The sequence below is a fragment of the Rissa tridactyla genome, chromosome 2 (assembly GCF_028500815.1).
Source record: "Rissa tridactyla isolate bRisTri1 chromosome 2, bRisTri1.patW.cur.20221130, whole genome shotgun sequence".
Taxonomy (NCBI): Eukaryota; Metazoa; Chordata; class Aves; order Charadriiformes; family Laridae; genus Rissa; species Rissa tridactyla.
In genome coordinates, this window is record NC_071467.1 from 40,868,234 (window position 1) to 40,882,862 (window position 14,629).

The 14,629-nt window shown below is 38.7% G+C and overlaps 1 protein-coding gene across 1 annotated transcript in view; it reads right to left on the reverse strand.

The window, feature by feature from the left end:
- Window positions 1-3,025: 3,025 nt before the first annotated feature.
- The window catches only part of RAB2A (RAB2A, member RAS oncogene family), a 48,790-nt gene continuing 37,186 nt past the window's right edge, over window positions 3,026-14,629 (reverse strand). The window contains exons 8-9 of the mRNA XM_054190226.1: window positions 6,479-6,547; window positions 3,026-4,227 (exon numbers count right to left, since the gene is read on the reverse strand). Of these exons, the coding sequence (XP_054046201.1) occupies window positions 4,132-4,227; window positions 6,479-6,547 (165 nt within the window). The 3' untranslated portion in view covers window positions 3,026-4,131. The remainder of the gene's footprint in view (window positions 4,228-6,478; window positions 6,548-14,629) is intronic.

Here is a 14,629-nt window from a genome sequence, read left to right on the forward strand (position 1 = left end):
ATGAAGTACATACAAATTGTAAGTATGATAACAGCAAACCAAATTATTAAGACACCCAAATAAAACCTGTTAGTCTTCCTCCTTCTCTGCTACCTTCTCCCATCCAATACTGGAAGAGGAATAGGCAAATTATACCCCCCCACACACATGCAAACCAGTACACGTAGTATGTGTAACAAGTAACAGAACCCACGCAATACTTCCCTCATTATTTATATCATGCAGCAACATAGTATATCCCACTTCCCCCTCCCATCTCCAAAGCAAATGCCCTACATGGGGCAAGTTCCCGCAAGCGTAGGTGTAACAGATGTGGCGTGGTGAAGATGGAGAGCAGCACTTCGCTCGCCAGATTCAGTTTGAATGAAATAATACCAGAACAGACAAGACAAAAAAGTGGTAACACACAAGAGAAACTTGATTTAGGAGGAAAAAAACGCCACAGACAAACCCCGACTAAGAAGAAAGCTGCAGGACAATCAGTTAGCATCAAAAGAATAGCCCATCAAGAGGAATCGCTAACTCAAGCATTAGCATTTACAAAAGCACCACCCCACTGGTAACAACTCTGAAAAAAATGCAGGCATCTTCAGGTGCCCTCGTTTAGAATGATTACTTTAAAAAAAATCCTTTAATGCAAAAAATATTATTCTGATACTTCTAAGGTTTTTTTTAATAAACACTTTTTTCCACTCAGATTCAGTTTAACTGTAACTTAGAGCCTGACAAGAGCTTTTTCTTTCTTCCTTCCCAAGAACAGATTTAGTGCTCTAACACTCACAGGTAGACTCTTAAGGCAGAAAAAAAACTTAAAATGTATACCACTTAGCCTAAAATTAATCTGTGCCCTTCTAACCTCACCAATATATAAATATTGCAGTTGAAGCCTCTGCAACTAGTCAACACCACAATGAACTTAGTGTCACAAAATGCGTTACACAGCAGAAGAGAGACATCTCTGGAGCATGGAACGGAGCACTCACTGCCTGCTGGGGGCTTCAGACACAGCTCGTTATTTTAGCTTATCAGTTAAGTGTTTTGGCAGTCATTTGCCTTAAGTCACTGCTGAGTCTGATCTTGCACAAGAATAAATCAGACTGAAGTCAACAGAAATACACAGGTGTAAGATTGAGAGGGAGTGTTAATCTTTCTTAAATGACCACCAAAATTCCCAGAGCATCTCATTTTAAGTAGGAATAAGAGAAACAAGTCTTAAAATCATGCTTAGAGGATCTGTCACTCCAAATTTACTCTTTTGTAAGTTAACCACACTTTTTATCACACGCTAACCTGGGAGTACAGGGAAACTGCACCGCGGTATGATTTTTCAGTATCGATAGTAGTCTTACCTTACACATAACAGCTGTACAAGCTGCTGGAGAACAATTACATATTTTAATTCTTTGGTTATGAAAATGCAACCAATAAAAGCAACTGCAGTTCAAAGTGAAAGCTCGGCAAGTTATCAGTCACTCACATGTGAGTAAAACTGAAACCTGTGAAAGAATACCCTTGTAAAGCACACACTCTAGAAGTAAACCCTGCTGCTAGGTTCTGTGCTATGTACTTTTCAAGTTCTAATAGGATAAAATAGGATCAGGGGCTTCTCAAAAAACAACACAAATACAGAGATTTCTAATTCGCAACAAAAAGATTACATATGCACAAAGCTTGTGACAAAAAGCCAGGCAGAATGCAAGGAAACATCAGTTTTGCCCTAGGCTTCTCTCTGAAAGTACCAGATTCTTAACATAATGCACAGTGTAAGACTGACATGTAAGCCAGGAACAACCAGCAGGATGAAAAATAAATAGCTAAAAAAAAAAAAATCAGTATGTACACATGACTATAGTAAGCCATAGCACATTCCCCCTGTCCCTCACCCGTACAAAAGCACGGGTAGCTCTTCACTATTAACAGCCCTAGATTCCTGGTCAATTCTATATATCTTCCATGCTTTCAGAAAATTAGTGGCTGTCAGAAAATTTAGCCTTGTAAATTATCACAACTTAAAGCATGCATTTTTGTCCTATTCAGGATAGGGTGCAAATTCCTTTCCTCTGCTCCCTTAAACAGGGGCAATTCTTATGGATAAGACAAACGTACTCCCATTTGTAGGGTAGCTGAGGCTGCTAGAGAAGATCGTGCTTTTCTCCTATCTTGTCTCAGGCACCTGAGTACTGCAATGCTGCCAGTCTGAAAAAGATCCTCAAGCAGTTAATTCAAGCAAGTACTCCCTTCATTCTTTCTCATCAGCTTCTACAAGCCAGTTTTCCCTCAGCATCAATGCAATTCAGTCCTGTGGTTTTACTGTCATGCAACACAACTTCCAAACTTCAACTGAAGCAACAAGTGTTTGTGTTTTATAAATTTAAATATTATGTAATAAACAGTTAACAGTTGAGAGTATGTAAATGGAGTACCCTCTTATGAATTTAAATTGTTGAAAATAATTACATTACATTGTTTATAATACTTCTGAATTTGTAAGGCAGATTTGAAGTCAGCAACTAACATAAATCCTTATCAGTTGTCCCTTCTCCCAGACACAAACAGGAAGTTCCACACATTTTTTAAACTTTATTTAATCTCAGAACCACTGCTATGTTACACCTGTCAGGCTGAAGTTTATTCACTTCCGATGTTAAAGTTCTGACAATAAGAATGGATGACATGAGGATCCATGTCCCCCAGTGCTGTGTTGCAGTCAGTATTGGTCCAGCAAGATGAAAGTTTTGCAGTCATTCCCCTCTCCCCGCCCCCTCCTCCCCCTTTTTTCTTTTTTTTTTTTTTTTTTAAGATACATGAAGCATGGCCTAGCAGAGTCACCCTTTTATCTGCAATTTATATAAATAGGATGAGGTGGAAACTCAGTTGTTTCCTCACTCGTAGGAAAAGTGACATGAATATTCTGTACTTTAACAAATAAACACAGGATTTTGGTTTGCACTGTTGCAACCCTTTCAACTTGAGGCAAAACATCCTCCCTCCCCTCGCGACCACCACCGTAATAAGTACCAAAGCATTTCTAGTTTTGATTTTCATCAAGATTTCCAAACTGGCAGATTTTATTTTCACACCCTCTTCACAATAGACAAGATGCTTACCATATATTTAGGATTACAAGTTGTCACTAAAAGAAAACTTTACACAACCACTGTACATTTAGGTTGAAAAACTGTCCTTGCATGAAAAATATACCTAGAAATCAAGTGGTAAACAAGAAAAAAAACATTAAGAAAAGATTAACGTTTTTATAATGTGCCATTTTAAATTTATCAACTCCTCCTCTACTTTTCATTCATACTCTGTTTTTACCTATAGTATTCATTAAGGCAAACAGCTAATCCATTTCTGAAGAGGTGCTGTGGAAATTGTGGACAAACAGCAAACATTTGGCATTAAAATAGATAGCACATATGTAGCCTCTAGTAATATACATTAAGCGTTTCTCTTGGACTTCAGTATAATGACAGGGGAGGATGAACATGCTAACAATGTCAAAAAGGCTTAAAATTTAGCGTCCAAGCAATTTCTATTAATGCTTCTGTAGTTCTCAAGCTCTAAGTAGTATAGAATTTATGCAAATGCATTAAAGAATTCTAGCTTGGCAAGTACACCCAAGCAGGTTATTAAACTATATATACAGAAAGTGATAAATACAGAATTAAAAGAGTCCTTCCGCTTCTCTTTTTAGCCTTGAAAATTGACAAAAAACTTGAGGACAGCTCTACAATATTAAACATTAGGTAACCGCAGGAGCTGGGAAACCTAACTACACAAACTGATTAAAATACTCAGATGACTTTGTAGTGTTTAATACAATTCAGTTCGTAGTCAAGGGCACAAGACAACATTTAACAAAAATAATCACATCAATTGACCTAGAAATCAAATGTAAATAGATATGAATACAATCTCCAAAATCTGTCTTTAAGTGAACATTAACCATTTATTCAAAGTTATACAAGAATTTGAAGGATAAAGTCTTCTTCTGCAACAGGAAACCGACTTACAAGTTTCATGTCTCGGTTGAATCGAAGTGGAGGCGAGCGGGGCAGGGGGAGGGAGGGAGGGGTGAACAAACAAGTTAGTAAGCCCCAGCCAGGCAGCTAGAAAGTAAAAACAGGCTCAACAGCAGCCTCCTCCAGCTTGTTGTCCTCCCTGATTGCCTGCAAGCGTTGCATTAGTAGCAGCATGTTGAGGGCCAATTTTTATGCCGTTTGCCTGAAATGAAGTTGAAAACACAGCACGATTACTTTACACCACCAATACACTTGAAAAGCTTTGTTTTAAAAATATCATACAGCAAGTTCTAATGTAGGCAATAAATAAAGCAAAGTTTATATATATACACATATATTTTTAGTAACACACCCTTAGCAATTAAATATAATTTAAAGGAATTTAAATTTATCTCCATGTTAAACTCCGTACCTTGAACTCCTAACACAAAAACACAGAGCAAGAATTGTATGAGTACTACTTGGCTTTAAAAATACATAGCATTTGCTAGGAACGTATAACCTCTCCCCTCTCACCAAAACATCCATTAGTTTAATAGTTTAATATAAAACTTTTCCTCTCTAGACAGCATTTCTTTCTGTGTTGAATCAGCTGTAGAGGCTAAGGGCATACGAGTGTTCTGTGTCATCAATAATTTCTATGATCCCGAAAGACATGGCTACTTGCCAAGAACCCACACACAGCGTAGCTCTTTCATTCATCAAAATCACACTTATATCTTAACCCTCACTCCCTCAAGTGGATTTTACCTAAAAATACAGCACTTTGAGAAAAGTAATACAGTAGCTTCAGAAATTAAGCTCTTAAGGAAACTTTGCGTCACAGTAAATCTCAGATTTATAGTGCTTGGCAGTTGTTCTGCAACAGTAGTAGCCTTGGGGTTTCTGGCACTAGCTCAGTATTGACAGCAGCTGATGTGGTTTCTTTTCGCTCTTTGACTCCTCTTTAATAAAAAGCATGCCCTATGGCTCATTGGTTTTGCCCCCTCTGGGCTGATAGCAACTTCTTGAGGAATCAAGGAGCCAGACTTGGCATAAAGCCAAATAAATAGCACGGACTGTTGGCTCTTGACAGCATATTGCAATCAAAGCTCCATAAGGCACAGTAAAGCAGTCAGCTACTATATGAAACTCGACAGATACAATGAGCATGCTTTTTTCAGACACGCTGATTACTGTCCAATTTATATTGCACTACTGCGTGCATCTTCTCTAGCAAAAACATTAAAGAAAATTAAGTTTTTCCATCACTAAACTGAATTTTAAAAGTGTTTCACCAAAACACTGTACACACAGACTTTCCAGTCAGAATTAGTGTCTTTGAAGGATTTCTATTCAAGTCTTATTTAGCTATAGGCTTCCTAATGCAAATACTTTGCATACTATTGAAGTTTCTCATTATTTCCTCTCTAAAGTCATAACATTTTTAATAGTCTAAATTTTCTCAAGTTGAAATAGTGAAGTTATTTAATTGAGTCCTGCCAATTCCCTCATGGCTCTTTGAACAATTCTGTGAGGACCATCACGCTTTAAGAGAAGCCTCAGGCTGACAGTCACAGACAGAGGATGCACCTATTCACAGAACAGATACAGAGCAGAGAGTGGCAGTGCAGATTTTCACATGTGGTTTCACTAAGCACCTCAGCAGTGATGTTTAGGGACTTGCAGGATAAAAAACTTGGGCACCAGAAAGGACCGATCAATTCACACTATCAAATTTAAACTTTTTTTACATAAAAAGTCACACCACACAACTGTTAACCGAGAGTTTATGAGATCCTAACATTTCTATATGATCATAATATTTCTATTTGCTACCATTGAATTTGAATCTGCTTTTTCATGGCCATGACCCTCTCTCCTAACTGCTCAAGATTTTCAACAGCACAATCATTTCAAAATTGCAGACAGACATTGTAGGTCTTTCTAGGCTGTTGCATTACAAAAGTGCTCCCTGCTCCACCTCCCCACCCCCACCCCAAACAAGCAAAGAGACAGGCCCTGATAATCTGTAATTTCAGTAATGTGCACAGGCAAAATGGCTAATCTTTTATTCCCTACAGAATCCAGCCACCTAAACCAGGAACATTTCAAAAGTCTTTTATGTAACTCTCAAAGCAATCCCTCCCCTACACTGGACAGCTCATGGAGTGCATCTGGCATATCAACATGGTCCCCCATTTACATAGTGGAAAATTATCTTTGAAAACAGATGACACCATATGGAGAAGTGGATGAAAGTGGATTTTCTTCTCTTTTGGGGATTTATATTATTTTGTGATGCTTCATGGATGGATAGGGTCACTTATTTTAATCCATTTTTATCACAATGGCAGACAATTCTATATCCAAATGGAACAGAAATATTTTACTGTCCAGCCTTCTAGGGAAGGTGAATTTTGTACATTTAAAAAACCAACCAAACAGAAAGTGTTCGGAATACTAAAAGTTACCTCATTATTAATGTCAAAAACTCCTTCCTGGATTTTCTCGTAGATCGATTTTGCAGTGTTAATAAATGCCTAAAACAGAAGGAAAAAAACCACAATGAATGCGATATCCTTTTGTGTAAGATGCACTAATTGGAGTCCAATCTCATGTGCAATTGTTTCAGTGAGACTTTTCTTCCTGACCTCAGCAGGAACAGGTATGACAACAGCATCCTATAACCTTCCCTGAAGTAGCAATGGATCACATGCTGTTTACAAAAACAGTGGCATTTTCATAACGTCTGTATTCTACAATCTGTTGTCCAGTAATTACAGGGAAAAAGTGGTTTTTAAGATATATAAATTACTTTTAAATTATTTATTTCTGACCCTTATGGATAGATTGTGTGGCAGATGGTTTCCCCTACCCTTAATATCTTTGTAATAGGCCACTCTAGATTAGAGTGCTTAGCAACATAAAACCACAGGGTACTTACAATGATGATGTAAGGATGCTGTCTGCTGGATGAAACCTTATGCTATCATTTAATATTCACCTAATTTTAAGAACGTATTCTCTTTAATTAATCTTGCACACGATAGACAACAGACATCTTAATAGCAGAAAGGAGAGGCCCCAGGTTTTATTATGATTTCTGAAAATCTATTGTTTTAATTCAAAGAAAAGACTTTGACATGCAGGTCTGAAAAAGTGAACGATATAAATGTTTTTGCTTAAAGTTCACAATCAATGATCACATTTTTCATCTCTCATTTAACTTTATAGGTTAAGCAATGCCTAAAATAATGTGTAACTTAAGAGGTGATTAACAACAGCTAATGATTACAGTCAGTATCAAACATACAGTTCTTTTTGTTTCAAAATACTAACACCAGGCAATCACACAAGATATGCTATCTTCTGCACAAGCCTATTACAGAAAATACAGATCTAATTCAAATATAAAAAAAGTAAACAGGGTTCATGGAGAGGAACAAATCATACCTTTCCTCATTTCTACACTGGAAGCATTTGACTGCTGAACTTGCCACCAGAGCTTTGTTTCCTAATTAACAGGACTGATATGTTTTCACCTTTAAAGGCCTTACAGCTCCCCAGAGTAATCAATCTACTGCAGCTCAATTACTGCACCAAGCACACACCGCAGCCAGTGAAGGAGACTTGAACGACTGCGGCAGGAGCGGAAAGATATGAATATGCATAAACTCTAAGTGGGTGATCGAATCATCACAGAGGGTCATGAGAATTTGCAGCAAAATAATGAGAAGAATTAATCATTGCAGATTCACAAGGCACTTAGGAAGTGAGTTCGTTTTTCAAACACACGTTAGAGTTGAGGAGAAAAATTGGCTTTGGCCAACTACAAATTGATTCAAATTCCTCAGAAATTCGAGTTTTCAATGTTAAAAAAAATATAATTTAAACTTACCTCGGTTTCTGATAACACACTAATTATTGTAATGGCCTCATACATGGGCCTACTGAAAGCTGTAAGTCAAAAACTTTGGAAATTCACACAGCTGGAATCTGTAAGGATACTTGCTTGCTTCTATTTCAGTGGGACATTAAACAGAACTTGAAGTCTTAAAAATGTGTTATGATAACTCCATGTAAACAAGCACTTAACAATTGGCACTTCTAACAATTCTAGAAGATGTTGGCCAAGTACGCCTAGGCTCTTAGGATTAGTTTCATGAGAATTGCATTAGATATCTAAGAATTACTTTAGACCAACAAAACTAGCATTTTAACAGACTACAAACTCCAAACTAACACAACTGAGTATAAAATATCTTCTGGATGTTACACTCAAGAACAGATCACCACAGGAACGCATCTATCCTCACAAAAAAAAAAAGAAAAGTAGAATGCTCTGGAAAATAGAGTGTCATTTGACAACACTCAGCCCCCCCCTTCAACACAGTTATTACACATGTACTGTAGAAAGCAAAGGCGCATACTGAGTTCAGTACAGTCTATTTTAATATTAAACACATTGCCTAAGAAACCGTTGAGCTGAAAAATCCAAAAACTCCATTCATCTCAGTTCTATCATTTCAGTTGTATTGAAAAAGACACTCTCGCTACCACATTCACGTCAGTGATTCTGGTGCACCACGTATTAGCGTTAAAACAGCATGTGCTGTTATTTTGTATGGCAAAATGCCAGGCTGCACTGGGTCCTATATATATATGTATGTATGTAATTCCTATTTGAAAACAATGGTTTGACACGAATATAGCACATAATAGATCCACCTCATGTTTTCTTCACTTGGTATGGATTCTGAAAAATTACTACTAATCACCCATGAAAAGAGACTTGCATCCCTTGAGACTTCCATTTGTTTCTTGCATCCATGTATTTCAAGTTAGCTTATGCTTTGAAGCGTAAGTAGACTCAAAATAACCACCTGAGAACTTCACTGAAAACAGCAGCCTACTCACTTTAAGAACATCATATCAGATTTTGGCATGGCATGCTAGTGCCCCAATTAGCAAGGACAAGAAGGTGAATTCAGTATAATTGATGACTTCTAAAAATCTCCTTTTATACTACATATTCTAACTCTTATCTGGAACATGCAGTATACTATAAACTCTCAATTATTTATGGGCAGTTTATCCTATTTGCAGATTAACTGAGCCATGGATGTAGACAGACAAGAACAGTTTCCCCTCAAATCCAGTTTGAATTTTGGATTTATTAGACCATGTGCAGGGGCCTGCAAGAAAACAGCTGTAGCACTTCACACGCCAACTTGGATCCAGGTGCAGTTTAGCCACTTCCACACAAGACCTCGACCAGTAAGCCCACATGGACTCTGCTGGCTGCCGACCAAGCCTACTGCGGTTGCACTGTACATTCCCGTAATGCTGCCGTTACTAAAGCACCACACAAAGATACTGGAGGCACCTCCACCCCAAATCAGCTCAGGTCCAGGTTTATTTTTGCCAGCCCAGAAGCAGCAGTAACAGATTTGATCTGGATTTATTTCAGTCACCTGAAATATGGCAAGGCCCTAGTACACAGGGCCTCCATTACTCCTAAAAGGGAGAAAGAGAAAGACTTTTACAAAAACAGTATGTTGGACTTCCAAATATAGAAGTTGTAGACTAGATTTCAGGAAAATTAAATATCTACATTTAATGTTTAACTTTTGGTTTTAATCTCTCTAAATCAGAAATTACTGTTGCTTTATGCATGAGACTACTGAATGCATCAGTACCACAGCATTAAAAAAAAAAGGTTGTATACAAGTTTTTCAGTGATTTGTTTTAATGTAAAATGTTTTTCAATTGTGTTCCCATTATAACTAGGTTCTCAAATAATAGTAATACCCTGCTGAGGAAAACTACATTACTGTACAAGTGGAAAAGGGAGTCTTGTAAGATGCGATCTGCCTATTGTGTCACACTTGCACCTACCACAAAGCTAACAAAGGAGGTCTGAGTCACAATATACCAGCATAATATCACTTTAGATGATTTGTGTAAGGAGTTTCCTAGATCATATTGCTACGTGGGAATCAAGAAGTCAAGTCTCACAGCGCTCACCTCAAAAAAACCCAAAACCCAAATAACCCAAAAACCCAACTACCAAACAGTACAGATGCTGCATTTAGGATAAATTAATCCTAAAAAAAACCTGCACATAGAATTAAATCAACTTCAACGTCCATTTTATCACACAAAGTAAACAAGTAATGTAGATTTACTACCTTTGGGACAAAAAAAAGGAAGAATGAATTCTATAACTGGTAAAAACAACGCAGAAAGTAAGGCAATAAGTTCCTGATACCTCTCTTATGGAAATCGCATATAGGAGTAATAATAAACTAAGGGCACAAGAACGGCAAGCTATAGAACAGCTACATTTAATTTTCACTTGGCAGATGTCAATAACCTCACTTCTTCTCAGAAAGCTAATACTATGACAAGTACCTCAGGACTTAGCTACAAGCTGAACGTAACAGGAAAAACTTGTAAATGAATCACTGATACTTTTCAAAACTCAGATTTTACAAGTTCACCTTTGCTTAAAATCACAATGTATCAGGTTCTGCGCAGCCAGCTCGTGTAACATGCTGCCCTCTGGTGGCAATATTAAACCTAAATTTAGTACTTTAAAATACAAATTAGGCAGTCATTATTTCTGGATGCTTTCATACAGTTATATGAGGAATGCTTAAAGGTTAAAAATCTTACAAATTCTAAAGCACGATGCTCACCTCTCTGCTGAGCCAACACCTAGAATTTCCTCCTCCTTCCCAATTTCCTATCTTATCTTTAAGCAGTAAGATACAATATAGTTAGATTTCTCTAGTACTAAAGAATGTCTTTGCAAACAGTAACAACATGGACCAGAAATGGATTTACCCCTAGAGCACTCACCATCCTAGTGTATAAGCAGTGCTAGATGGCCACTTAATAGAGCGAGATCCCGAAGTTCTGAGCAGCTGTTTTATGCACAGTAAGACAACACTTTCCACAACTAAATGATCCTTCAGAAAAGAAGCCTAGGACACTGAACAGGCTACAGAGGGGTCAATTATCAAGCAGTAGGAAGATGTGATATAATGAATCTGTACCCCCAAAAGCACCCCAACACATCTGTAGCCTTATATGTGAAGTAAAAGTGCACAGGCACAAAACAGAACTTGACAGCAATTTGTTGACATGTACACCAACTGAAGTGCAATCTTTCTGACAAACTTAGTGGGAAGATGCACGTTGGTAGAGCTCCAAGTGTCTTGAGAAGTGCTGTAGTTGCTGCTGAACAGTTACAAAGGACAGAGCACCTGAGGGGAAAAAAAAAAGATAAAACCCCAGAAGTAAGGATCCCTCTCTCCAGCAGGATCTACAGCTCAGCAGGCAGCCATATCATACTTTTCATGCTCTTCTATGAAGCCTGAAATCCTTGTTTAACTAACTTTTTATCTGATTATGCCTTGGGATGCCCAGAAGTCAAGAACTGTGGCAGAGCCCGTGCTCCTTACTGCACAGCTGGGGCACAGTCCAAGGGTTTGCCACGAGGTAAGAGCGGTGAATCTTCACTGGCACCAGGTGTTCTGCCCCTTCTCTCTTGCACAGCTGAGCAAACATGAGCTTCACCTCTCTATTTATTCATAGGGGAAACTGGCTAAAGTGCCAGCTTCATACAGCTGAGAGGTCACAGAACTAAGACTTCAAGGAACTTGAAGGAATACTGGTTTTGATACAAGTTAAGATAAACTCAATGCGTTTTGGCTTTGTGGGTTTGTTTGTTTTTTTATTTTTTTTTACTAGAAACCCTGCTCTTTCACAAGTTCCAGTCAGATTACATCTTGTGTATCACTTCAGAATATTACAAAGGCCATCTTCCTTCCCTTATCTGTGACCAAGTAGTCCACTATTGAAGCTACAGGGGTTTTGAATATTCATCATCCATTTAAGCAAAAGTATGAAAGAAGCTGCCTGAAGAGAAAATTAAGTTACAGCTGAAACAAACCCACTGAATGGCCATCCAGCTATGTGTAGCAGAAGTGCTCCATTGCTCAGTCAAAACCATTAGTCTATTCAGATTTAATCCTAAATAATGATTCCATTATTGCATTCTATTTATGTGCAGACAACTTGGAATAACAAAGACAATACTCTTAGGATGAATGCTTGCCATAGGGCTATGTAATCCCCTCCATATGGGAAACAACTTACTAAAACTAACTCCCATACCAGTACAACTCAACTGAGATCAGCTTCTGAACAGTGATGGTGCCTAGTACTGGTATGACCAGCATCCAGAAAATTCTCTCACTTAAAGTTTATCACATGAATCGTTACTAAAAGCGGCAGTCCCGAGTGCAAGAAGAATGCATGAAGTTATTCCAGCTTCTCAAATACAGCTAGGTATCTCTACTTCTTGAGATCAGTGCATGTAAATGGATTCAAACGAATGATATTCCGGGGACACAAAGATAAGTGCTGTGTGCTGTAGGAGACTGCACAGTCACCCTGAGTTTATGCAAGTGATTCTATTCTGCCTCTAAAAGCATTAGGCACTGCCCAAGCAGAAAGCACTCAGCACGCTCTGAACTGCACGTGTCGGGTAAGACTACAATTAACTCATATACAGTTGTTGAGCTACTGATGAAAAATGAAATGTGATAAAATTCCTAATGCCTCTTGCAAATGAGAAAAAAATTTTTTAAGTATTACATGTAGTCTTAATGCAAAGTGGGAAAGTAACTGATGTGATTAAAACAAGTGCAAACATGACTTAGGAGCATACAAGTAAAAAGCCTACTGATAGGCACCACTGTGCTTTCTTAGAAAAAAAGAAAATCAACATAGGCGACACTGAATTCTGCAAACAGTACTTCAGAGCGTACATCCCCATCCACAATTCAAGAAAGTAGAACAGATATGATAATGAAGATTCTAAAAGTTAACACTAGATTCCTTTCACCGTGAATTAAAAACAGGTTCAATGTTTCAGGTCAAATTTAACTATGCAGTCTACTGGGAGAAAGCTGAAAGCCGTGCTTAGAGTGTACATTACTGAACATCTCCAAAACATACTAAAATTTTTTTTAAAACAGAATTGTAAGGAAAGAAATGCACTAGTGATACAGCTTAGAAATCACTGAGGAAGAAAAGCACAAAAATTCCATTATGTTTTGATAGCTAGCTACCTTGACAGCTTTAGACAGAGGCTAAAAGGAAATCAACACCACCACCCTCTACACCCCCATTTAAATAAATATGACCCTGCTGAAGAGTGTAGTATAACTGGCCTTGCACTGCAGTCAGATTACATCCCCTGTGCTTAACCTGTCCCCCAACGATCCTTCTATCCTCCCAATGATTCATAAACTCCTCTCACACAATCCCATTCCATATCAAACACAACAATTTAAGTCTGTGACCACTTAGAAGCTTCCACAGACACTACCAAGGAAGAGACTACATCTACTTCCCACTTCCAGGTATCAATTACCTGTTGTGCAAACAGGATATAAACACCCCGTAACAGCCTTGTGCGAGATAAACAGCTAACAGGATATTCTCCACTGCTAAATGTTTCTAGCCAAGATGTACGTTACGAGACATAATCCTGAAGAACGCAATTCACATTTTTAAACTGTCTTAAGACCCAAGCACTGAACAGGTCAATGTACTGCTACAGCTACAGATTGACTAAGGCATTACACAGTGGTGGAAATCAGGTTCAAGCAAGGGTAACAGCTTAAATAACATTAATGACAGAAGTTGATTTGTTCATATAAAGGAGCCAGTAAAGACTCCACCATTAGCTTGCAAACATCTCCAACAGCCATTTATGACACAAGGTGAGATAAAGTTGGGTCAGAAACAATGTCAAACTGATCAAAACCCTTGGGAGACAGTCCTGAAGGGCAAAGGGGTCCAGGAAGGTTGGACGCTCTTCAAGAAGGAAATCTTAAAGGCCCAAGGGCAGGCTGTCCCCAAGTGTCGCAAGTCTAAAGGGCGGGGAAAATGGCCAGTCTGGATGAATAAGGAACTTCTGATGGGACTTAGGAATAAAAGGAGGGTTTACCGCCTTTGGAAGAAGGGACAGGCAACTCAGGAGGAGTACAGAGATCTCATTAGGTTATACAGAGAGAAAATTAGGAAAGCAAAAGCCCAGCTGGAGCTCAACTTGGCCACTAACATTACGGACAACAAAAAAAGCTTTTATAAATACATCAACAAAAAGAAAGCCAGGGAGAATCTCCATCCCTTACTGGATGCACGGAGGAAAAGTTGCAACCAGTGACGAGGAGAAGGCTGAGATACTTAATGCCTACTTTGCTTCAGTCTTCAATAGTCAGACCAGCTGTCCCCAGGGTGCTCAGCCACCTGAGCTGGAAGATAAGGGTGGAGAGCAGAACAACCCACCCATAATCCAGGAGGAAGTAGTCAATGATCTGCTTCTGCACCTAGACACACGTAAGTCTATGGGGCCAGATGGGACTCACCCAAGAGTACTTGGGGAGCTGGCGGGAGAGCTCACCAAGCCTCTCTCCATCATTTATCAACAATCCTGGTTCAACAGTGCAGGTGCCAGATGACTGGAGGGTGGCTAATGTGAAACGCATCTACAAGAAGGGTGGGAAGGAGGATCCGGGGAACTACAGGCCTGTCAGCCTGAC